The sequence below is a fragment of the Astatotilapia calliptera genome, chromosome 19 (assembly GCF_900246225.1).
Source record: "Astatotilapia calliptera chromosome 19, fAstCal1.2, whole genome shotgun sequence".
Lineage (NCBI taxonomy): Eukaryota > Metazoa > Chordata > Actinopteri > Cichliformes > Cichlidae > Astatotilapia > Astatotilapia calliptera.
In genome coordinates this window covers 6,317,028-6,340,144 of record NC_039320.1, presented here as the reverse complement: position 1 = coordinate 6,340,144, position 23,117 = coordinate 6,317,028, and the positions used below count along the sequence as shown (strand labels likewise).

The window sequence follows — 23,117 nt, the reverse complement described above, 5'->3', positions numbered from 1 at the left end:
GCTAACATAATATGCACTGTTAGTTGATTATTTACCTGCCGCATTAACGGGAGAGGACGTGCAAACGTTACCGCTGCTGCTGGGTTGAGATTCACGAGTCCGGAGCGGAATTAAAAACACGACATTCATTTAAGGTCATCGCGTGTTTTGTGAGCAAATGCTTTTGCATATTCGTAGTGTTTCCTCCCTTAAATGAAATATCTACTTTGCAAGTATTGCAAGTTGCCCTGCTGTCATCCGTTCTCGTAAAGTATAACCAAAGTTTTGAGCGTTTGAGCCGCTTAGGCGCCGTGTTTCCTGCCAGGTAAATGATGCTCTGCAACGTGGTGACGTCATTCGGGGCGACTGGAATCGATAAGGGAATCGTTTGCAAAAATGGCAAACGATTCCAAGGAATTGAAACAGTGGGAACCGGTTCTCAACAAGAACCGGTTTTCAATACTCATCCCTAAACTTCACTGAGCCAATGGAGGCTCTGACCTCAGAGTGCAGACGCCTGAGCCTGATGTTTCTCAGCTGGAACAAACACATTTAACCCCAGAGAGCGAGCAGCAGAGCGAGCAGCGGCACTCCGTGCTCATCAGACCATCTGCTCTTCATCGCCATCGTGACTGCAGCTGCAGTTTCAGAGCAAACCTCTATTTAACTGTGAAAGGAGGAAGTGTCATTGGGTCAAAGGTCGGCCGTCTCGAAGCGTCTCTCTGAGAGTGGTTCAAATTCTTGCACACTTCGCAGGTATTAGCCTGATTTAAGGGGTCAAAGGTGAAACTGACAGAACAAGTGAAAGAGACCGGAAGTGACACAGATGGGTAGATCAGCTAAAATGAAACTAGCGGCTCAGGAGCCATCAGGAGCCGTTTCCATGGTTACACTCGGCGCCCTTTCTCACACCTGTGCTGCTTCCTGTTACCTGAATCATTCCAGCGCTTCACGCCGACGCGTCCACTTACTTGCCGTGCAGCGTCCTGTGCTCGCTCTCCAGCGCCCTCTGTTTGCCCTTCAGCGCTGCGTGCTGACTGATCAGCTGCTCGTACTCGTGAGCCTGCCTCTCGTGAACGCTCAGCAGGCGCTCGTGATCGCTGAGCACGCCCTCTCTGGCTCGCCACGCCTCCTCGCGCTGCCGCTGCCACGACTCCACCTCCGTCTCCAGGGCGGTCACCTGGCCTTGCAGCACGGCATTCTGGGCCATAAGAGAGGCGCTCTGAGAGGAGAGGGTGGAGTTCTCCACCTGAGAGGACAAAGAGATGAAGCGTGAGCGCGATGGCCTGAGTGTAAACTGGGTCGAAGTTACACGTGCGTGAGCGTGCCTGCAGCTTCGCCGTCTGCGTGTGCAATGCCGAGTTCTGCTCCTGCAGCGTGGTGGTGTGCCGCTGCAGCGCCGCCATCTGGTTGTTGAGGGAAGTGTTCTGGTTCTCCAGCTGCTTCAGCTGCTCCTTCAGCAGACTGCTCTCCGTCTGCAGGGAGGCGTTCTGGACCAAACAAACACAGTTTCACAGCAGTCACACAAACTCATCCATCAAATTAGCACAAAGCGTTTTTCACGTGTGAGAACATTTCTGAGGTGCTGAACAGGAAACGTTCCTGTGCTGCTATAATCATTAACAGTGATAACATCATTATTAATGATGATGATCAGAAACAGCGGCTCACGTTCTTCTCCACGTCGATCAGGTGATCTTTGATTCGCAGCAGTTCGGCCGTGGCGCTGCGGTCAGCCGCCGGGTGCTGCTGGGAGTTGTGGTTTACTTCCTCGTGCTGCTGATGTGAGCCGGACGCCGTTTGACGAGCCTGCAGCGGGAAAGAAAAATGTCAGACTGTCGCACAGCTTCAACTTTACAGAGGCGAAGGCGAGGGCGCGTTTCCTCACAGCTTCCAGTGCCGCGTGAAGCGTCTTGTTGAGGGCACCGCTTTCTTCCAGCTTCTTTTCCAGGCTGGAGATTTTCTCCTCCTTGACCTTCATGGTCTGCTGGACGGTTTCCTCCAGCCGAGACTCCAGCAGCCTGTACCTGCTGACATTCAAACACATCCGTGAGTCCCTCGTCAGAGATCCGTTTTAAAGTGAACAGGTGAGGTCGCAGGGTCGTACCTGTCCTCCAGCGTGTGCTCCTGCTGCAGCAGCTTCTCCCGGTTCAGTCCGATCTTCTCCAGCTCTTCGTTCAGTCGCTCCAGCTCGACCTTCTGCTGCTGAACGCTCAGCTTCTCCGACACCAGCTCCTGCAAAACCGCAACACAAACACCGCTGAAGGTCACGGGCGCTCGGCATCAGGCTCAGAGCGGCCGACGTCGCCGAGCGTCTGCAATACAGCTGGGACATATTATACCTTTCACGGTAACACCGGTGTAATTTTAGGCAACGATAAGAAAATGAAACATTGCGATAGAACATGGGTAAAACACGCATGTGCGGTGCCTTTGTTTTCATACAAACATGGCGTAAAAAAGCACGGCGGTGGAGAACGAGAAGGCAAACAGACGAACCAGAACTGGTTTGTAAAAGTGGAGCAACCGCAGTGATGTGGAACTGGTTTGGTTTTCGTCAGAAAGCCACCAAAGCACAATGTTTTGTAGAACATACCAGTGGGCCATCGTGGTGAAGGGAGGAAACACCACAAACCTATTTCATCATCTGAAGCAGAAGCGCTTCGAGTACAACACAGCTGTCAACGAAGAGGCTTCAAGCTGACAAGCTGACTCAACAAACAGTCGGCTTTAAATAGCTGCAGGCCTTAGCCAACGCTGGGGGTAACGAACTAACGCAGAGACGCATCGTTTAGGATATGATGCCCACTCAGAGTGTGGAGGAGGTTTCACACAGGTGCATTTGCTCTGTCACATGTTTGTAGCTTTAATGCAGATAAAACACAGCTGCTTGTTCAAGTGGAAATAAACTGATGATTTTTTTGCACTAATAAAGTTGAGTTGTAAAGTATTTAGTCTCGCATCAGTTACATGGTGAGTTACATCGTTTGGCCACACTGCCCCGCCCCACTCTGCAGGTTTCCAAAGAGCCGAGAATGAACAGCTGACGCAAGTTACAGTCTGTAACATGTGCGTTTTCAGACTTGCTGATTGGTTGTTCAGGACTCGATGTGGCGCTCACAGGAACCTTCCACGCTGATGCTGTAAAGAACACCCCAGTGTTCAGTACCTAGCAGTGCAGCGCCCCCTGCTGGCCTTCTGGTGTATATGTCGGTAAAGCTGACCGAGCGCCTCATCTTTGATTGAGATTCAGATTTTGATACATTGTTTTCATTTTACTGCTTTTTTTGCAGTTCTGAGAGCAAAGAAACTGATGAACCCTTTAAAGCCCACCACAGAACCAAGTCCACCAGAGCTGACCTTCATATTTTTACCTGCTGTCGTTCCATCTTTCAAGCTGCTACACATCAATACAAGTTTTAATAACATGCATGCATTAAGCCGTAGTAACTATATACCCTCACCTTTGTTGTGAGGTGTTTTATGTACTTGCGTTTTATTGTATTTTATATTTGTATTTTATTGTACAGCACTTTGGTCAGCCTTGGTTGTTTTTAAATGTGCTTTATAAATAAACTTGACTTGACTTGACTTGTTTTTACACATATTTCCAAACAGCAAACTGACTGAGTGTCTCTGTAGTTTTATTTTTGAGCTACACTCACTTTTATAAACTTCAGGAGAAACTCAAACTTAAACAGTGCAGTTTAAGTTCAAGTCAAACACGCTCCTCTGAAAGGCCCTGTAGGAAAAACTATGTTTCCCACAAGAAAAAAATGACGTCACTTCCTGACATGCCATAGTAGGAAGTGCAATGAACAGCTGATCGGATCTGCAAAGCGTGTTTCTGGATTATGACGTTTTTTACGTGCCTTCTGCAAAGGACGAGCTGAATGCATGTTATGGAAGTGCGGCTCCTCCGGTCTCACATGCAAAAACATTCCTGCGACAGCTTATGCAGCTGCAATTCTCCCGGGATTTAAAAGTAGTTACTCGGAGCGTGTGCGCTCTGATGGCAGCCTCGCGGTCTCACAGGCGTCAGCAGCAACGAGGAGACCGACACAGACCCACGAGTGACGGTTCTACAGCTCACCTGCTCAGATCCAAACTCTGAACTAGAATCTAAATAACCCGCCCAGCGGCACCACGGACACCTGCTTAAACGAAGCTCCTCCCCCTGCCCCTTCTCTCACCTCTCTGAGCGTGGCCAGCGTCCTCTTGTCGATCGTCGCTTGTTTCTGAAGCTCCTTGTTCTCTCGCTCCACCTCCTTTGCTTTCACCGCCGCCTCCTTCATTCGCTCCACCTCCTTTTTGAGAGCTCCTCCCTCCTTCGTGACCTCGGTGAGCCTCCTGGTTTTCTCCTCCAGCTCCGTCTCCTTCCCCTCCAGGAGCGTCCTCATCCTCCAGCTCTCCTTCTCCAGCTGCTTCCGGCCCTTCTCCGACTGCTCCAGGTCCAGCTGGAGCTTCTTCCTCTCCTCGTCTCCTTCCACTCGCCTCCTCCGCTCCTCCTTCAGCTCCTCCACCTCCCTCTTCAGGTCCTCCTCTCTGCTTTCTGCCTCCTGCCGCCTCCTCTCTTCCTCCACCCTGTCCTCTTTGCTCTTCTCCATCTCCTCCTCTATGTGATGCTTCTCCTGGTTCAGAGCTGTCAGGTTCACCTCCAGCCTCTCCACTCTCTTCCTCTCTCCCTGCGCCTCCTCCCCAGCTTGATCCAGCCTCCTCTGCAGCTCCTGCATCTCCCTCTGCGCCTCCTGGAGCTCCTCTTGCACAGTGGTGAGGCGGGTGGATGAGGAGCGCAGGCTCTCCAGGGAGCAGCGGAGCTCCAGGTTCTCCTTGGACAGCAGTCCGTTTTCAGCCTCCTGCTTCGTCAGCCGCTGCAGCTCCCGCTGGCTCTCCTCTGCCTCCCGCTTCAGCCTGTGCACCTCCTGCTCCAAGGAGGTCACCTGTTTCTCCAGAGCCTCGGAGCGCTCGCTGCACGCCCGCAGAGACGCCACCTGGAAGCGACACGGGCACGTTACACTTATGCTGCAGTGAGACTCGTCAGAGAGGAGGAAGCGTTTACGTACCTCTCTGCTGAGCGCCTCCCGGCTCCTCTCCAGCCGCGCCACCTCTCGCTCCGCCTCCTCACACCGCCCCGCCCGCTCCCTCAGCCTCTCTGCCTCCTCATTGGATACTTTGAGCTGTGTTTCCAGGCTGGCCAATCGGGAGCTGGTGTCGGTGATGCTCTGGTGCAGCAGGCGGTTCTCTGATTCCACCTCGCGGACCCTCGCCACGCTGTTAGACTGAGCGCGCTCCTGAAGGGACGCCACTGCCTCCGACAGGTGCTGCTTCTCGCTCTCCAGCTCTGAGATCTGATTGGACAAACAGAAGTCAGCCGGTCTCCTCTGCGACTGACAGTGAAGGAGATGTTACCTGAGCGTGCCACACACCTGTCGGTCCTTCTCCGCCTTCAGAGCGTGCATGTCGCGCTCCAGACTCTGTTTCTCCTTCAGTAGCTCCTCCCCCAGAGCCTCCATGTCCTGATTGGTTATTTTCTCCTGGTCCAGTAAACCCTGCAGACGCTCCAGCTGAAACAAACACAGGTGTTGCTTTTAGAGACAGGGGAGTGTTTCAAAGCTCACTGAGCTTGAATGATGCTGCAGGACGTTAAAACTGGACAAAAACAGTTAAAACTGTGCCGTTAAAAGACGAGACGAGTTTGTTATCAGGGTTTCACGTCGTCATGTTTACTCTCTGAAAGTTCCCCTGCAGCACAGACGGAAACACAAATACTGGACGAATGAAGGTTTACTGAGTGATGTTCATGTTTGCGTGCACGACTGGTGCACCTGGAGTCAGGTGGAGACACCGGCTTGTGTGTATGAGTTTTACTGTAAACCTTAACCGATGAGATCCATGTTTCTTTATTGATCAGCTGTGTTATCAATCAGTAAAAGTTACATGTATGTGTCTCATATCAGCATCTAGACTAAACGCTGCACGCCTGCAGGACTGAGACGCGATGCATCACTGTTACTGTAAAATCAAATCACCGCTCAGATGGCAGAAATCAAAGTTTATTAAACTTTAATTAAAAAACAGAATCCCCACAGCAGCGCCTCGAGCCAGTGAACAGCAGGAGTGACTGTGAGTCCCACCTTGTTGCTGAGACTCTGGTTCTCCCGGTCCAGCTCCTGCGTGTGGAGCTGCTTCTCCTGCAGGAGGTGGTTCTCCTCCTTCAGCCTCTCTATGGACGCCTGCAGCTCCCGGTTCTCCTTCTCCAGCTTCAGCATGCGGCTGGAGACGCACTCGTTCAGCTCGTCGACCAGAGACTTACGGGCTGGGCGGAGAGAAGAGAGCCGGTTACCAGTGTACAGACGGGTGGAGGACAGACAGGCTGAGGACAGACAGGTGGAGGCTCACTCTCGGTATTGTCGTGGTTCTTGGTGAGCTGCTCCAGCTCCCAGCCCAGGTGAGCCGACTCGTTCATGCTCTGCTTCTGTCCGATCTCCAGCAGCATGTTCTCCTCCACCAGCTCCTCCAGCCGTCGCCGCTCGCTGTCCCGCTCCTGCAGACAGGTGGAGGGACAGACAGGTGGATGATGATTTTTACAGAGACCAGCGTTCTTCTGGTTTCTGCCCACTCTATTAATTGTTTATGCTTTTCAGGGTCCCAGGGGGCGGAGCCTATCCCAGAGGTCACAGGGGGAGGGGCGGTGTATAGACTGGGCAGGTGGCCAGCCCATCACAGACGTGTGTGCTGTTACACTGCATTTTATTATAGTTTGTTTATCACCTGAGCACGCTGATGCCATGTGACCGTTTGTCACAGGAAGTGGGGATTTTTTACAGGTAAAGGGGGCGTGATCGTAAACGATGATGATGAGAACTTCAGAGGCTGACCCTGACAGTAAGGGGAGGTGCTCTCATCCTACGTGTGTTAATATACGTCACACACCACCCAGCCACCATCTCGTCACAGAGAGAAAGCTTTGTGTCAAGAACATCTGGAAACATCTGGCGCGGTCACTGTGTGAACCATGTGACGGCGTGGGTCTGGGTCGTACCATCTCCAGGTCGTGGATCTTCGCCCGCAGTAGCAGGTTGTCTTTCTCCAGCGTGTGCAGTTTGTCACAGCGCCCCCGTGAGGCCGACAGCTGCTCCTCCAACAAAACCTTCGTCTCCAGCAGGGTCAGGTTGTCTTCGCGGAGCTCCTGGAGCGCGCACGCAAGCACACACACGCACGCACACACACACACACACACACACGCACGCACACGCACGCACACGCACACACACACACACACGGTCAGATTAAGTGCAGAAATGTGTTCGGTGTGAGGACATAAACAGAAACATGAAAATATTAAAACCATGAAAATAATCGTTCACCCCTTTGTCTTTTTTTTCTGTCAGCAACGACATTAAAACCACCTGACATCACCAGGCCCCTCCCCCGAGTGGAGGTGGTGTGGATGCCACACACCTCTGCAGGTGTCCTGGAAGCTGTGCGGTGAGGTCTGTGTACATCACTCTCAGTCAGGCATTAACCGCCTGACAGAGGGCGCCGCCACGGAGGCGTGTGCAGGTCTGTGGTTAGGGAGGGGATCAAACATGAAAGCAGGACCCAGGTGTCCCAGCTGAACACCACCCGGAGCACCACCCGGTCTGCACACACTGTTGTTCTTATGCTCATCTGTTTACAGCGTTCAATTGTCGCTCCTTACACAGACTGTATGCAGAAGATGGAAATAGCCAGGTATTTGTCTGTGAAGGTTCTCAGTCATCCAGGTCATCGTAGTCTAAGGAGCTTGGAAAGAAAAGCGTCTGGACTTCAAGTTGCTCTCATCCAAGAAGCTTCTTCAGTTCTAAGGTCAAATGGTGGAGAGTCCCAGATTTAAACCCAGTGGGAGTTTCCCTCCACAGAGGGACAAAGGACCCCTGATGATCCTCTAATCACATGAGCCAAGGTGTGAAAGCGGGTGTGGGTCTGGGACTCTCCAGCATTTGACCTTAGAACTGAAGAAGCTTCTCGGATCAGAGGTGAAACATCTTCAAGCAACTTGAAGTCCAGACGCTTTTCTTTCCAAGCTCCTTAGACTAGCCCTGTATTTGACTCCCTTTTGGAGCCAGCCTGAAGCGGACGCCAGAGGACCCACAGCTTCCTGTTTCAGGCGGCGTGCGGAGGTGATGGTGGTGTTTGTCGGTGGCTTTAATGTGGAGGCTGCTCTGTGGTGAGACGCTCTGGTTTTACCTCCACTCGGGTTTTGTAGAAGTGAACGTCATTGAGCTTCTCTTTGCATCTGCTCAGTTCGGTCTCCAGGCGGTCGACGCGAGCGGCTCGTTCCCGCATGGAGTCCACCTCGTCCCGGTACACCCGGGCGGAGCGCGCCTCGACGGACAGAGACTGGTTCTGAAAAATAAAACAGGAACACGTTATCGTCACTTCCTTCCTGTTATTAATCCAAACCTCACGATAAAAGCGCCGCCACCATCCAACCACTCTGTACGAACCCAGAGCAGCAGCCTGCTTAAACTTCTTCTATACAAACGCTCTGATCTCCTGATGCTCTGTAATCTGTTGGTAATTTAAATGCTGAAGCCGTGCAGGATTACACGTCATCCTGTTGTACACTTATTAATCTCTGCTGCGTGCTCAAAACCAGTTCATCAAACTGGGACAAAGTGACTGAGACCACTGCAGAGGGGGATGACCCTCCATCAGATTACAGTCTAATCCCAGCTCTGTGAGAGGACCGTGTTAGAAATAATCCATCGTGCAAACCATGTTCAGCTGGACAGAGCCGTCCTCCAATCACAGCCCACAGAGAGCAGGTCAAAGGTCAAACTGATCAATCCTTTTATGTAGAATATGGGCTCATCTTCAACCTGATGCAGCGTCGTTCCTGCTGAGGAGCGGTTCCAGCTGCTCCAGATGTTTCCAGCCTGTATTCAGTCACCGTCCGCCCTCACAGGCCGCCACAGAGCTCCGCCCCGAACACCTTCGCCTCATCAGCCGTCAGATGTTTCCACAGCTCCGACTTCTCCATCTTTCTGTTGCTCCTGGAACAACTTCATGGCAGATCCAAAGTGAGCAGATAAGAAATGCTCAGGTTGAACATTGGATGCTCTCTGTGGACCATCTTTAAATAATTACAGGCTCTGTTTTTGCTTCCTTTTAGGAAGCATCCCCTGCAGACGAGGATTCTCCCAAAAGCTGAGCACGACTCACACCGGGACGCAGGAAAACGAGCTTCCACAGAAACGCTCCTCACGGACACATGACCGCCTACTGTGGCTCAGCGCGTCAGTGATGTGTGACTCGTCCTGTTTCTCACCTCCTGTTTTAGTCTCTGCAGCTCCTGATCCAAACGCTCAGCTTCATGCCTCGAATCCATCAGCTGCTCCGTCTTCTCCTCCCTGCACACAGACACACACACACACACAGACACACGCACGCACACACACACACACACACGCACGCACGCACCGTTAGTTATCTGACGCCAGCAGCACGCTCGCTCTGAGAGCACCCTGCTATTTCAGTGGTTAACGTGGTCGAGGTCGTGTGTTAGATTTCGTGGCTCCGTTTGTCTCTAAACTGTTTCCTGTCGGTCACCAGTTAAACACACACGTCCTGTCAGCGTCGTTATGGAAACACCATCGGCGCTCTGACCTTCATGTAAAAAACAAAAACAAAAACGTGTGAGTGTGTTCAGCAGAGAGCTGCCTGGGTCAGTGAGTAACGCAGGCGTGCCTGCTGTTAACCTCCAGTCACGTGTCTCCGCCCTGTGATTACAGCGGCGTGGTCGTGTACACACGGCCTGTGAGATGTGCTGGAGCCTCGTTAGCGTTAGTGTGAGGTAAACATTACAGCTCGGGCTCGTCAGACTTTATTGGACGGGCGTGTTTGAAGGCGGAGACTCACAGCTCCTGTCTGTATCTGCGGAGCTTGGCTTTGGTGTCGGCGAGCTCCACGGACAGATGTTGCTTCTCTTCCTTGGAAAGCGCCGCCCCGGCCGAGCCGCCATTATTCACTCCCGCCCCCACGGAGCTCCGCCCGTGCTCTGGGCCGATCGTGCCCAGGACCCTGCACCCGTCCTGGGGCTGCTGACTGGACAGGTAGTCCCTCTCCTGGGTCAGGTCCACAATCACCTGTAAGGCAGGTGTCAGAGTGGGAAACGTGAACACTTCAGGTGAAATATGTTGAATCTCGTGTCAACAACAACAACGGACGTGAGATCGATGCGATCGGTCCAATCAAAGCTTCACACGTGACCTGCAGTCCTTTAAAGCTTAACCAGACAAACGTTCTGACCACACACTGAATATGAGCTACTGTGACCTCCCGTCAACAACACATCACAGAACGTCACATGGATCATTGAAGGCGACCAATCACGTTATTCTGAGACGTTACAGTTTTATCATCTCTCCTTCAGTTAAACACGACCTTCAGACTCAGCGCCTTGTTCACAGACATCACGGCGTCTGCGTCACGCTGACGACATGTGTATAAAGCTGCGTCTGCGAACGTACCTCGCTGGCTTTGTCTCGCTGGTCGATGAGCTGCCGCAGGGACGCCGCCATGTTGCGGGACAGAGGCTCGAGCTCCTCGTGGATGATCTCTGCTCCTTCCTCCAGCCAGGACAGGTCCAGAACATTCAGCTGGTTATGGGTCACCTGACACACACACACACACACACACACACACACACACACACACACAATGCAGCTGAAATTTAGATTTTAAAGTTTCTAAACAGTTTCCTGCTCATGATGATGTCACAGTGAGTGTTACACCTGCTCTCTGGTTCAAGCCTGGTGCTGATAAGCCTAAACCAGAGGAGGGGTGTGGCCTCTCCTCAGGTGGTTGAGCGGTTTAGTTGGCTAATAAACAGCGACGGTGATCGTCCCGTGCTGGTTTCTGAGGGGTCCCTCCCCTTCAGCCTCTGCTATTGATACAAAATGATTTCTAAAGACTCAAGTTCAAAGACGTTTTAGCGTCACAGTCGACACAGACGCCAGCAGAAGGCCACGTCTCTGCTCAATGCAGGTGGCGTCCTCCTGGAGGCGCCAGAGGACAGTCTGCAGGTTAACCTGAACGCTGTGAGGCTGACGTGGGTCAGCACCTCCAGATGAAAACAGGCAGCAGGTACACACTAACGTGAGGGTGCTGCTGCTGCAGCGGCTCCACCTGGGGCAAACTTTCCCGGGTGGAGACGCTGCAGCAGCACCATGTGATCAGTGATCAGCAGTGAAGCTGCTCTCAGCAGGTTTCAGTCACCTCCTGGATGTGAGACACGATGGCAGCCTGAGTCTGGATGTCCAGCAGCTTGATCTTCTCGATCATCTCCTCCTTACGCTCACACTGAGGAGACACACACACAGACAGACACACACAGACACACACAGAAAATGAAGGATTAAAATCAAATAGCAGCTGTTGCTTCTCTTGTTTGTTTGGTGGGTTATTAGTTATTTAGTTATTCAGCATCTTTAAAAACAAGATGACAGACGTCAGAAAACTTAAGTTAAAAATGAAAGTGTGTGTTACACATTAACAGCACAAAGAGTAAATAAAAAAACGACGTCACATAAAAGTCGAGATGGTAAATACGTCAGTAACAGGTGGACTCGGAGGTGAGGGGCTGTGCAGTTTATATCCACGACCCAATAAACACTGATGATGTAACTGCATGAGCACACGTCTGCTTTCTTACATTCAAAGCACAAAAATGAATCTTTGGATTCTGCTCTAAACTCACGTCTGTCTGGCCCACACATCGCAGACTAACTGCAGTTTTTAAAATCCAGCGTGCTCGACACGTCCGGGCTGATGATGTCAGACGTACAGCAGCAAAGCTCAGAGAAATCAAAGCATAAAGGTTCAGGTAGGAGGAGGCAGGTGTGCAGGTGAACGTTAGCAGGTAGAGGGCTGAGGGCAGCGTCATCCTCACTGATGTGCTTCTACCGTTAGTTGTCAGGTGTGTGTCTGAGGGCGGGGTCACAGCTATTTAATGGAACAACAACATCATTTCCCTGTGGTTTATCCTCCCTCCCTGTTCCCCTCATGGCCTTCCTCTTCCCGGGAACCAGTCGAGCAAGTGCAGGGAGGGAGGGAGACAAAGGGGGAGAGGGAGGGAGACAAAGGGGGAGGGAAATTAGGAAGCTGGGAGAAACAAACAAAGAGAGGTGAGAAGAAGACGAGGTCGCTGCATTCAGAGGGATGGGAGAGCTGAACAGACCGAGCCCACCTGTCAGCACAGGTAAACTCAGCTCGATACATCTGGATAAATCACTTCCAGGGAGGAGCAGCTTCCAGCAACACGCTAAATAACCTGACTGTGATCAGGATCCACGGGGTTAACAGAAAAACAATTGACTGGTGTTTAAAAGAGCGAGAAGCCCCGCCCACATCCAGTCCAGCCCTCGTCAGCAGGAACACGAAGAGACGGCTGTGCTCAGACATGCAAAACGACACACACACAAACACGATTCCTGGGAGAGGCAGTGTGTGTGTGTGTGTGTGTGTGTGTGTGTGTGTGTGTGTGTTACCTGCACAGCACAGCCCAGAATCAGCAACAAAAGCCTCTTCAGTTCCTCCATGCTCTTTGCTGAGGGAACAAAACAGAGAAACTCGTGGTTACAGTCACGCCGTCCGACCTCTGAGAACATCTGAGAAATAAATACAAACCACTTTTCAATCACACACACTGGTTTAAATCCTGCATCTTCAGCAGAGCGAAGGGCTGATAAAGTCTGTAAAGACGAGGCTTAAAGCATGAAAGCTACACAACTCTGTCACACACACACACACACCCGTTTTCCCAGGAAACCTCCAGAATTTGGGACCCCTGGACTTGATGAGTGTGTCTAATGAAACCGTCTGCACCTGTCACCTGTCAGCACAGCCTGACCTCAGGTGTGTGATCAGCTGATCTCTGTGCACAGACGCTCAGTGCGTTCGAGCGTCTCAGCTCTCCTCACTGCGAGGACACCGTACGGGTGGCGCGTATGGACGAGCCGCCCCGGAGCAGCGGGCGGTCTCGTTCTAACAGCTGGGACAAAGTTTGAAGGGATGAGCACCGCCTGCTAGGGCTGCTCAATTAATCGAATTTTAATCACGATTACGATCTGGGCTTTCAACGATCATTAAAAATGACTGAGCCGATTATTAGCCCCTCCCTAATTTATCCGCGACACCTTAAAGGCCGGTCCGTGAAAATATTGTCGGGCATAAACCGTCCGTGGCGCAAAAAAGGTTGGAGACCGCTGATTAAGAGGACCTGAGGGAAGCTCGGAAAGCTAAGCAGAAGTTATTTGGAGAGTGACTGCCGTTGGTTGAAAAGAGAGTTTAAAAGAAAAAAACTTCAGTGGTGTTGCACACTATTTTATATTATTTTTTTAAAGTCATTGTTAACCCTTTAAAGCCGGTCAGAGCAGCATGCTCCGTTTTGCGTAACTATTTTTAAATCCCTGTAGAATCTGAACCGTGTAAGCTAGCGCAATAATTTGTTTTGCATATGAAACCGGAGGAGTTGTACTTACATCTGATGCCATCAGCTTGTCCTCGGTCACGGTTTCGTTCCACATATAGCTTTGCAAAAATTGCATAAAAAGCGCTTGCAGGAACAAAAACATAATATTCCAGAAACACGCTTTGCCGTTCCTATCAGCTGTTCGTAACACTTCCCACAGTGAAATGATGCACATGCTGTTTTCTTTGCAAATTTGCATCATAGGATTGTTTTTTGTTTTTCCTGCAGTAGTCGTGTGCTGCAGTGTGCATGTGCTGCTGAACTTGGGGAGCCGCTACAACGAGTCTTCAACCTCAGTCTGCGACTGGGGAGAGTGCCCGCCCTATGGAAGACATCCTGCATCGTCCCGGTCCCCAAAAAGAACCGGCCCAATGAGCTGAATGACTTCCGACCGGTGGCACTGACGTCACATCTTATGAAGACTCTAGAGCGGCTCTTCCTCAACCTCCTCCGACCACAGGTACAACATGCCCAGGACCCACTACAGTTTGCATACAAGGTGGGTGTCGGAGTGGAGGATGCCATCCTGTACCTCCTACACAGAGCCCACTCACACCTGGATGGGGGAAAAGGCACGGTCAGGATCCTGTTTCTTGACTTTTCCAGTGCCTTTAATACCATCCGGCCCTGTATGCTTCAAGAAAAACTGAACAGGATGGAGGTGGACCCCTGCCTGGTGGCTTGGATCTCCGACTACCTCACCGACAGACCACAGTACGTCAGGCTGAAGGACATCACGTCTGACACTGTGGTCAGCAGCACAGGAGCACCACAGGGAACTGTGCTGTCCCCTCTTCTCTTCACCCTGTACACCTCTGACTTCTGCTACAACTCTGAATTATGCCACATTCAGAAGTTTGCAGACGACACAGCCATCATGGGGTGTATCTGGGATGATCAGGAAGAGGAGTACAGAAGTCTGGTGAGGAACTTTGTCGCATGGAGTCACACAAACCACCTGCAACTCAACACCTCAAAGACTAAGGAACTGGTTGTGGACTTCGGGAGGTCTAGAGCAGGTCCACTGCCGGTTCAGATAGAGGAAGAGGAGGTGGAGGTGGTCAACAAGTACAAGTACCTCGGGCTGTGGGTGGACAATAAACTGGACTGGTCATGCAACACAGAGCACCTGTATAAAAAAATCCCAAAGCCGACTGTACTTCCTCAGGAGGCTGAGGTCTTTTAACATCTGCAGGAAGCTCCTGAGGATGTTTTACCAGTCGGTGGTTGCTGGAGTACTTTTCTATGCTGTGGTGTGCTGGGGGAGCAGCACAGCAAAGGAGGACTCATCCAGGCTGGAGAAACTGATCAGGAGGGCTAGCTCTGTGGTCGGCATGAAGCTGGACACTCTGGTGACAGTGGCAGAGAAAAGGACATTAAAGAAACTGATGGACATTATGAACAATGCTGGGCATCCTCTGCACACGGCCATTAACAACCAGAAGAGTCTGTTCAGTGACAGGTTGCTTCTCCCAAAGACAAGAACTAACAGACTTAAAAACTCCTTTGTCCCACACGCCATCAGACTGTTTAACTCCTCCCTGGAGGGGAGAGGGAGGGGAAACAGGAGGACAAAGGAGGGGGGAACAACTAAGCTGTAGTGCCTCTTCACCTCACTGTGCAATACCTTTAGTGCAATACTTTTGTAAATAGTCAACGGTGCAATAGACTCAATACTTGAAATGTGCAATTCACTTGTATTTTTATTTTTATTCCTATTTATTATATTTATCCCCTTCGTATATTTTATTTATATTGTCTCTGTATTTATATATATATATATATATATATATAATATTCTGTAACTCTGTAACTTCTGTCGGTGCTGTGCTTTTTTGGAAATTGAATTTCCCAGAGGAACCCACCCGAGGGATTAATAAAGTTCTATCTAATCTAATCTAATCAGTATATAAAAATTGCTGTATCTCCAAAATAAAACTATGAAGACACTAAAAATAAATTTCCTGTTGTTGTAAACTATTTTTTGCAACTTTATTGTATTTAAAGTTTTGAGGGATAAGCCTCTTAAATTTCTCCAAGTAGAAATATATGTAAACAAAACAAAAGCGATTTTCAATTTTTTTTGTAGTTTATTGCACTTTTTTGCAATTTATGTAATTACTATGGACTTAATACATACATATTAGTAAAATATGGGCTATAACAGTTGTATTGATGTATAGCAACTTGAAATGCTCCCACAAATGGCACTACAGCATGTAAAAAAAATAATATAAGCTCTGGTGGACTTGGTTCTATAGTAGGTCTTAAAGGGTTAAATATAGGGCTGGGCCATATTATACCGTTCACGGTAATACCGGTATAATGTTAGGCAACGATAGGAAAATGAAATATCGCGATAGAATGGGAGTAAAACGCGCATGCGCAGTGCCTTTGTTTTCATACGCACATGGCCGATTGTTGAGTGAAACAGATGAACCAGAATTGGTTTGTAAAAATGGTGCAACTTCCGTGATGTGGAACTGGTTTGGTGTTTGTCCGTCAGATACACAACAAAGCACATTTTTTTGCAGAACATGCAAGCGGCCGTCGTTATTGTCGTATTTGTCGGACTAAGATGCTCTTAAATCTGGGAGTAATCTGGGTCCTAAACTCCGTATGCTTCAGGTCAAACAACACTGCAGCATCACTGAGAGTTAAAAACTGTCTAAATTCTTTCATCTTTAATAAAACGATCAGCATTGCTGCTTTACCAGGTCTAACTATAAAGTTTAACTTCCAGGCATCCATGAAAACAAAAGTTATTACATTTAACGGAGTTAGAAGTTAGCAGGAAGCTAGCGGAAGTTAGCTCGCTAGTTTTGCTAGTTACCTAAGCATGATATTGCATGTTCTGACTGAGATTTCTGAAAAAAATCAAACGTACAGCTCTGCTATCACTTCCAACATAAATGAAGACAGGAAACTAAACAGCAGTGACGTTTGTAGGGTTACTGAAGTTGGGCTAGCTGGTATATAATGATGTGCTACGTGATCGCTAGCGACACAGCTATGTTAGCATAACATAAACAGTGAAGCTGGAGGACGAACACTAACACTTTTCCACTTATAAAAGTTAACGTGAAGGTTCTTCATGGTTAGAGACAAATGCAATCGCATGGCAGGATGCTGTAAACGTACCAAACCTCAGTCAGGAGAACAACTGAGATAATCCATCCACAATACGAGGTTAGTCATTAATATACTGCAACAACATGGGAATAGAGCAGCTGCCAGAGAATTCAACATTAATGAATCAATGGTACAGAAGTGGAGGAAGCAAGAAGAATGAGTTTAATCAAGTTTGATTTATCTGACTGCTTTGTTTCGCTTAATGTGCCTTATAATCCCGTGCACCTTATGGTCCGAAAAATGCGTACTGCACACTGCAGTTTAATGTTGCAAAGCACCTCTTTTTAACTTCAGTGGACATTATACATGGTTATGCTCAGGATATGTCAGCCCATTTCTACTGGAAATGCCTTTTGGTTAAACTTTCAGCAAGGAATTTGCATTTGCACTGTTACATTTTTATAAAGCTTTAATGTACATAAAAACCAGCTTCTTGTTTAAGTGAAAATAAATGGAAGGTTGTCTTTTTGCGCTAGTAATGTTGTGGAGTTGTATTTTGTCTCGCATCAATTATATCGTCAGTTATATCGTTATCGCAAATTTTCAAATATATATCGTGATAAATATTTTTGGCCATATCGCCCTGCTCTAGTTAAATAAATATCGTCAAATAATCGTGATCTCAATTTCAGTGAAAATAATCGTGATTATCATTTTTGCCATAATCGAGCAGCCCTACCGCCTGCTGCACCTGCGCAGATGAGATGGACTCGCGTGTTTTCTGATCCTAACTGGACTGACTGCAGTTTATCTTCACTGCGCTGGTCGGGCGCTTTGATCAGCGTGTGGAGTAGAGCTGGGCGATATAAGATTTTTTCATATCACGATATGTTTTTTTCATTTCAGGCGATAACGATATCTATCACGATATAAGCCAAATAACTATATTTGTAAGATTTAAATGTGCCGTTGCTCACAAGTAAAATGTGAAATAATCAGCAGCTTGTTTTGATTTAAATATTTATTTCCCATAATAAGTTCAACAGGGTAGATGTACTTAAGGAACATGAGACTTTTTCAGATAAATAAAGGCAAATATTGCAAACTACACAAAAGGCAGCCGCTAAAGCGTTTAAGTTTCAAAATAGAACAAACAAAACAGACTAAATTGTCAATTCCACTTAGAAATTATTAATTATAAAAATAAATCTTGGTTTGTTTTACAGAAGAACAGACAAAACTGACTAACTTTTGTCAATATCAAATAAACTGAGAACTAAAAGGAAATTCTCAATCTCTCCTTGTTGTATAGCTTAGCTTTTCAAACAGTTTTAACAGTTACTTTAGTCTGACAAAAGCCGAATGACGAATTAGCGCTTCCAGTCAGAGACTGAGGCTACGTCCACACGTACACGGGTATTTTTGAAAACGGAGATTTTCCGTTTTCATTTTAAAAAATAATCCCGTCCACACATAAAGACAGAAATGAAGGAAAACGCTGCTATGAACATGCCAAAGCAGCAGGTGGCGCTAGATTCCTAACCGTGCAGAAATGTTGGCCAATCAGAAATCTAGAAGCCTCGGTGGGAAAAAGTAAACAAAGCTGGGGCATAGAAGCAGAACCGAGTCGTATGTGTGGAGGGACAGTAACTGTGTGTATATATGTAAGCATTTAAACACTGCAGAGAGTAGAATTAACAGTATTGTAGAAATTCATTTCACCGAAACAACGTGGCGCACAGTGTGACGTCAAAATATGCGCACACCTTTGACGCTGTGTTTTCTCCGTTTTTCTAGTCCACACGTAAATGCAAAACGGAGTTTTCAAAAATCTTCGTTTTCAGTGACCAAAAACGCCGTTTACGTGTGGAAGAAAGGTGCAAACGCATAGAAAAATCTGCGTTTTCAAAAATACCCGGGTACGTGTGGACGTAGCGCATGCACCAGTTTATTGTATTTCCAGACTTGCTTTCGGCACAATTTACAGTGCAAGCTACTCTGTTTTTTGTCAGACTTGAAATAGCCGAAATACCTTCACACTACGGAACTTCTATGGCTCTTCCGTTCGACAATCTCTCCGGCATTGGAACCATCATCTGTTTTCTCTTCGGTAACCTTCGGTCACGCTCGGTTGATTTTTCTAGCCGCCACACTCGTGTCCTCCATTACCCGGGCGGCACGGTGGCTGGCTGCTTCCCAAACAAATACACATGTGCGGCTTGGCACTTGTGCTGTACGTAACAAGTCACGTGACGTGACGCTGCAGCTGTGATTGGTTCAGCTCTGCACTACGTAATTTGGATTGGCTGTTTTTTTTTTTTAAAGAGGACAAGAGCGGCGAGGTCTATCGCGATAGTTTAATTTTTCTATCGAGAAAAAGTTATATCGCGATACATATCGTTATCGTTCTATCGCCCAGCTCTAGTGTGGAGGTACATTCACCTGTGGAGGTGTGTCGACATAAGCGTTACCTGATATCGGGTCCTTGGCGATGCAGAGGATGTTGGGCAGCGGCATGACGATCAGCTGCTGCAGCGTGTCCTGTGACCGAGCGAAGAAGGAAAAGTGTCATTACAGTGACGATGATGACATCACATCAGGAAACAAAGCGTGCTTAGCAATGAGGCGTTCAATGATCCACGTTCAGACCTTTCACATGTTCCCACCGCCAAAATAAAGGTGTTAATATTTCTGCGTTTTATAAATATTAACATGTCAGTGAGTCCTGCAGAGGCTAATGTGTGATCCAGTGTGCCTAAGAGGACCAGCTTCATTCACAGGTACAAGCTTCAGTCACTCGGTTTGTGCTTCATGAAATCAGAAGAAACACACACCTGTGTGTGTGTGTGTGTGTGTGTGTGTGTGTGTGTGTAGTCAGCCAACAGGAAACACCCTGCTGCTGACAAAGTGTGTGTCAGGAAATAAAAAGCCCACGAGGAGGGAATGCTTTCCATTCCAGAACACTATCCCACACACACACACAGATTTAATATGAACACTTTTCAAAGCAGAGCAGAGGAGGTGGGCCTTCATCAGGTCAGAGGAGGGCTGAGAGGGAAACGTCCTGATCGGAGTGTTTACAGGAGGAGGGAAGTGGCTGTCAGCAGCAATCCATCCAAACCTGCCCGGTGTCTCACACACACACACACACACACACACACACACACACTCGTATTTATCCACAGCCTGGCACTGATGGCACAAAGCAGACCCCACCCTGCCATGTGACCCCAGCTCAGCGTGTGCGGGAACGTGTCAGAGCTGAGCCTAAAATCCACCAACGTTTCAGGAAAAGTGGAAAATTAAAGCCAAGTTTACAAAGTTTGAATCGTTTATCTCGATGCTCTGAGCCGTTTTCACGCCTGCAGCTCTGAAAGAAGGAACTGAGCATTTCCATGTTCACACGTCGGCCTGCAGCTGATACGTTGGTCCTGGTTCTGGTCCACAGATCCTAGACCAGAACCAGAACCTGCAGCTGTTGCAGAAGCACATGGAGGAGATGAAGTGCACGGGAAATTCAGAAAGGTTCCCGTGCCCCTGCAATCAGCTCCAACTTTGGTTTCAGTAAAGGAGACGATCGAGATGGTCTGCAGGTGGAGTCTGTCGATGCGCGGTGTGACGGGACAGCAGGCAGCTACAACAGAAGAAGAAGAAAACATGGCTGCCAGGGGCTCGACAGTACAGCGTGGAGAGAGACAACATTTCCAGGAAGAAACCTCTTTAAAACAAATAAACAGCAGGTCACATGACTCCACATCTGTGGCAGAGACAGTCTGAGGTGTCTCTGAGCTTCCAGAGAAAAGTTCGTTCTTGTACTTTTGGTCAGGAATGTGCATCACTGATTAACGACATCATCACATGTAGCGTCGCTCGGGGTCGAGTTATGTTTGTTATCAGTGACCGGCCTGGTCAACGTCTGTGGCGAGACGGCACAGTACAGACAGGAAGTGTCTCAGTGACCTCCAAATTTAAGATCACTGTTTAAATCAACAGCTAGGACTTTGGGGTCACCAGGGGTCAGGGGGAGGTTTATCTGAGTTTGACGCACACCACAGGTAAGCTGAGCTGATAATGACCAGAGGTACAGTAGGTGTCTGCAGGACTGCATTTTACCATGAACACACACACACACACACACAGTCAGCTGTGCTATAGCGTTGAGGTGCCTGCAGGTAATGTTACACTGGTCTGTACAGGTAACATGAGAGCCAACCAGGCTGCCTGCTCTCTCTCACACACACTCTACAGCATGAATAAAACATGTGTCCTGGCCACCATCTGTCTGTCAGCAGCGTGAGCTTCTGTCTTTATCCTGAATGTGACAGACTCACCGACTCTCACACACACACACACACACACACACACACACACACACACACACACACACACACAAGTTTTCCTTTTGTCTGTTTTCATGAAGCTCAAGCTTACAAGTTACACCAGGAACAAATCTGCAAGTTAGTCGTGCTGGCTGATCCTACATCCAGCTCAAAGCATCGTCGCCGTTAAATACACAAATGAATAAAAACACAAACACAGCTTGGCTGCAGTCTGATTGAAGCGTTTCAGCCGTGAGAGTTTTAACTCGAATCACGATCTCGTCCCCAGCAGGATCTCTGAGATGAGATCGATGCTGCCGGCAGCACTGACCCATTTAACAGGCCTCAATCCTCGGCCCGCTGACACACTGGGCTCACGTTTCTAATCCCAGATCAATGAAACTGTGGCTGCCAATGAGAGAGCCGACTTCTCCCGGGCCGCCGGCGTCTGCGTTCCAACAAATTCTCACCAATTTAAAATGCGAAGTGCAGACCAGACTTCAATGAAACGTGCCAGCAGAGTCCGCGGGCTGACGTCAGGCCACAGACCTCAGCAGGACGGAAAAAGTGCTCGATGCAGCGGAAAATAAAAGCTCCACAAAGTGTCAGTGCTGCTGGAGCTGCAGAACAAGTTTACTACAGAAACTGAAGAAAGAAAACCACCATCAGACGCTGCAGCGCGACCGCAAAGACTGGGCGAAGCTCAGCGGAGCGTGAAGTTTAACCTCGAGGACAAAGGAGACCTCCTCAAACAAAACTCTGAGAGCGACAGTCGGTTTACAACAGTAACACAGCATCACAGCTCATTTCTAACGACGACCCGAAACTGTCTGCACACTCCTGTGAAGCTCAGAAGTCCGTTTCCTCAGGCTGTCATTTAAACGCAGCGTCACTATAAAATACTAAAATTAATCTGATTAATCTGACAGGAGAAAAAGAGGTAAAAATTAGTCTGATTAATTCGCTTGTTTCTCACCAGGAACAAATTAAATGCTTCAGCTTACGTCACTGAAACACTTTATGGCAGGGTTACTGTACGGAGGACCAAAACATACAGTTAAAAATAAATAATCAGCCCAAAAAACCTAAAATGCAGCCATTTAATACATCATCCATTATTTTATTTATATATATATATATATATATATACATACATACATACATACATACATACATACATACATACATACACACACACACACAAATTATTTATTTCATTAAATTTAACATTTTTTCTTTTTCCATTTAAATGTAGTTTTCTTTTATTTATAAGTTTATTCTTTGAGCTCATGACACGCTTCGAGTGACGCCCATCATTTGCATAGTGAAACAGAAAAATAACGAGCAAATGTAAAAAGGAAACACAGTGAGAAGACACACACACACACACACACACACACTCCGTGTCCTCGTTCAGCCACTGCTGCTCTGACACAGGTAAACCTCACCTGAGACAAACGCACAAACACAAGATAGATAAAAGCAATAGAAAAAACTGTTGAAAAAAGTTTATACATAATAAAAAACGAGTAAAAAAATAACAAGTTTCATAAAGAACCTTAAAATATTAGTAATAATATTTCTTATATTTGATAGATTTATTCAAAAACAAGTTTTTCAAAATTAAATTAAAAATACTGCATAAATGATTAAATTTAACATAAATATCATTTTAAAATAAAATATTTACATTTTTTTATATTTACTGGAATCTTTGTTCACTTACTGAGTTTTTAACTTTTAGCATTTTTGTTTAATTTTAAACTGATGATTTTTAAGTTGGCAGTTTTGGTCCTCCATACTCGCTGGAGGTAAACAAAGAAAAAAGCGACTTTTGTTTGTTTTCACACGTTAACGTGAGCAGTGTCTCTCACCAGATGACAGTCTGAGAAAACACAAACACACAAATTACCAAAACACATACAGCGCGCACACAAAAGTAGACAACAATCAGAAACTGCCCTCTGGTTACCCTGCAGCCTGACCTTACACACACACACACACACACACACAGACACACACACACACACACCCAGCATGCTCAGACACTTTGTCAGTGTTTTATTGTTACTGTCAGGAAAAGCTGTGTGTGTGTGTGTGTGTGTATAAAGTAGGGCAGAGGATATGGAGTTCCAAACATGCCAGACTGTAGGCTGAGGCCTTTGTTCTGGAGTTCCCACGGTAACCGAGGAGGGTAAAGTGAGAGAGGAGGAGGGGGAGGAGGGGGAGGA

At 48.0% G+C, this 23,117-nt stretch overlaps 1 protein-coding gene across 4 annotated transcripts in view; it reads right to left on the bottom strand.

Annotated features, from left to right (window-relative positions):
* Positions 1-23,117, bottom strand: part of ccdc88c (coiled-coil domain containing 88C) — a 52,607-nt gene that overhangs the window by 18,606 nt on the left and 10,884 nt on the right. Inside the window, exons 1-19 of one of the 4 annotated variants that reach the window (XM_026151174.1) lie at positions 21,863-21,946; positions 19,039-19,108; positions 12,513-12,571; positions 11,242-11,325; positions 10,494-10,637; positions 9,883-10,109; positions 9,293-9,374; positions 8,209-8,367; positions 7,022-7,168; positions 6,379-6,523; positions 6,114-6,295; positions 5,406-5,543; positions 5,043-5,327; positions 4,173-4,970; positions 2,087-2,214; positions 1,868-2,009; positions 1,651-1,788; positions 1,308-1,469; positions 951-1,228 (exon numbers count right to left, since the gene is read on the bottom strand). In XM_026151174.1, coding sequence (XP_026006959.1) covers positions 951-1,228; positions 1,308-1,469; positions 1,651-1,788; positions 1,868-2,009; positions 2,087-2,214; positions 4,173-4,970; positions 5,043-5,327; positions 5,406-5,543; positions 6,114-6,295; positions 6,379-6,523; positions 7,022-7,168; positions 8,209-8,367; positions 9,293-9,374; positions 9,883-10,109; positions 10,494-10,637; positions 11,242-11,325; positions 12,513-12,571; positions 19,039-19,084 — 3,344 coding nt within the window. In that variant the 5' untranslated portion in view covers positions 19,085-19,108; positions 21,863-21,946. The other 3 variants (XM_026151173.1, XM_026151172.1, XM_026151171.1) reach the window with 3 other exon arrangements.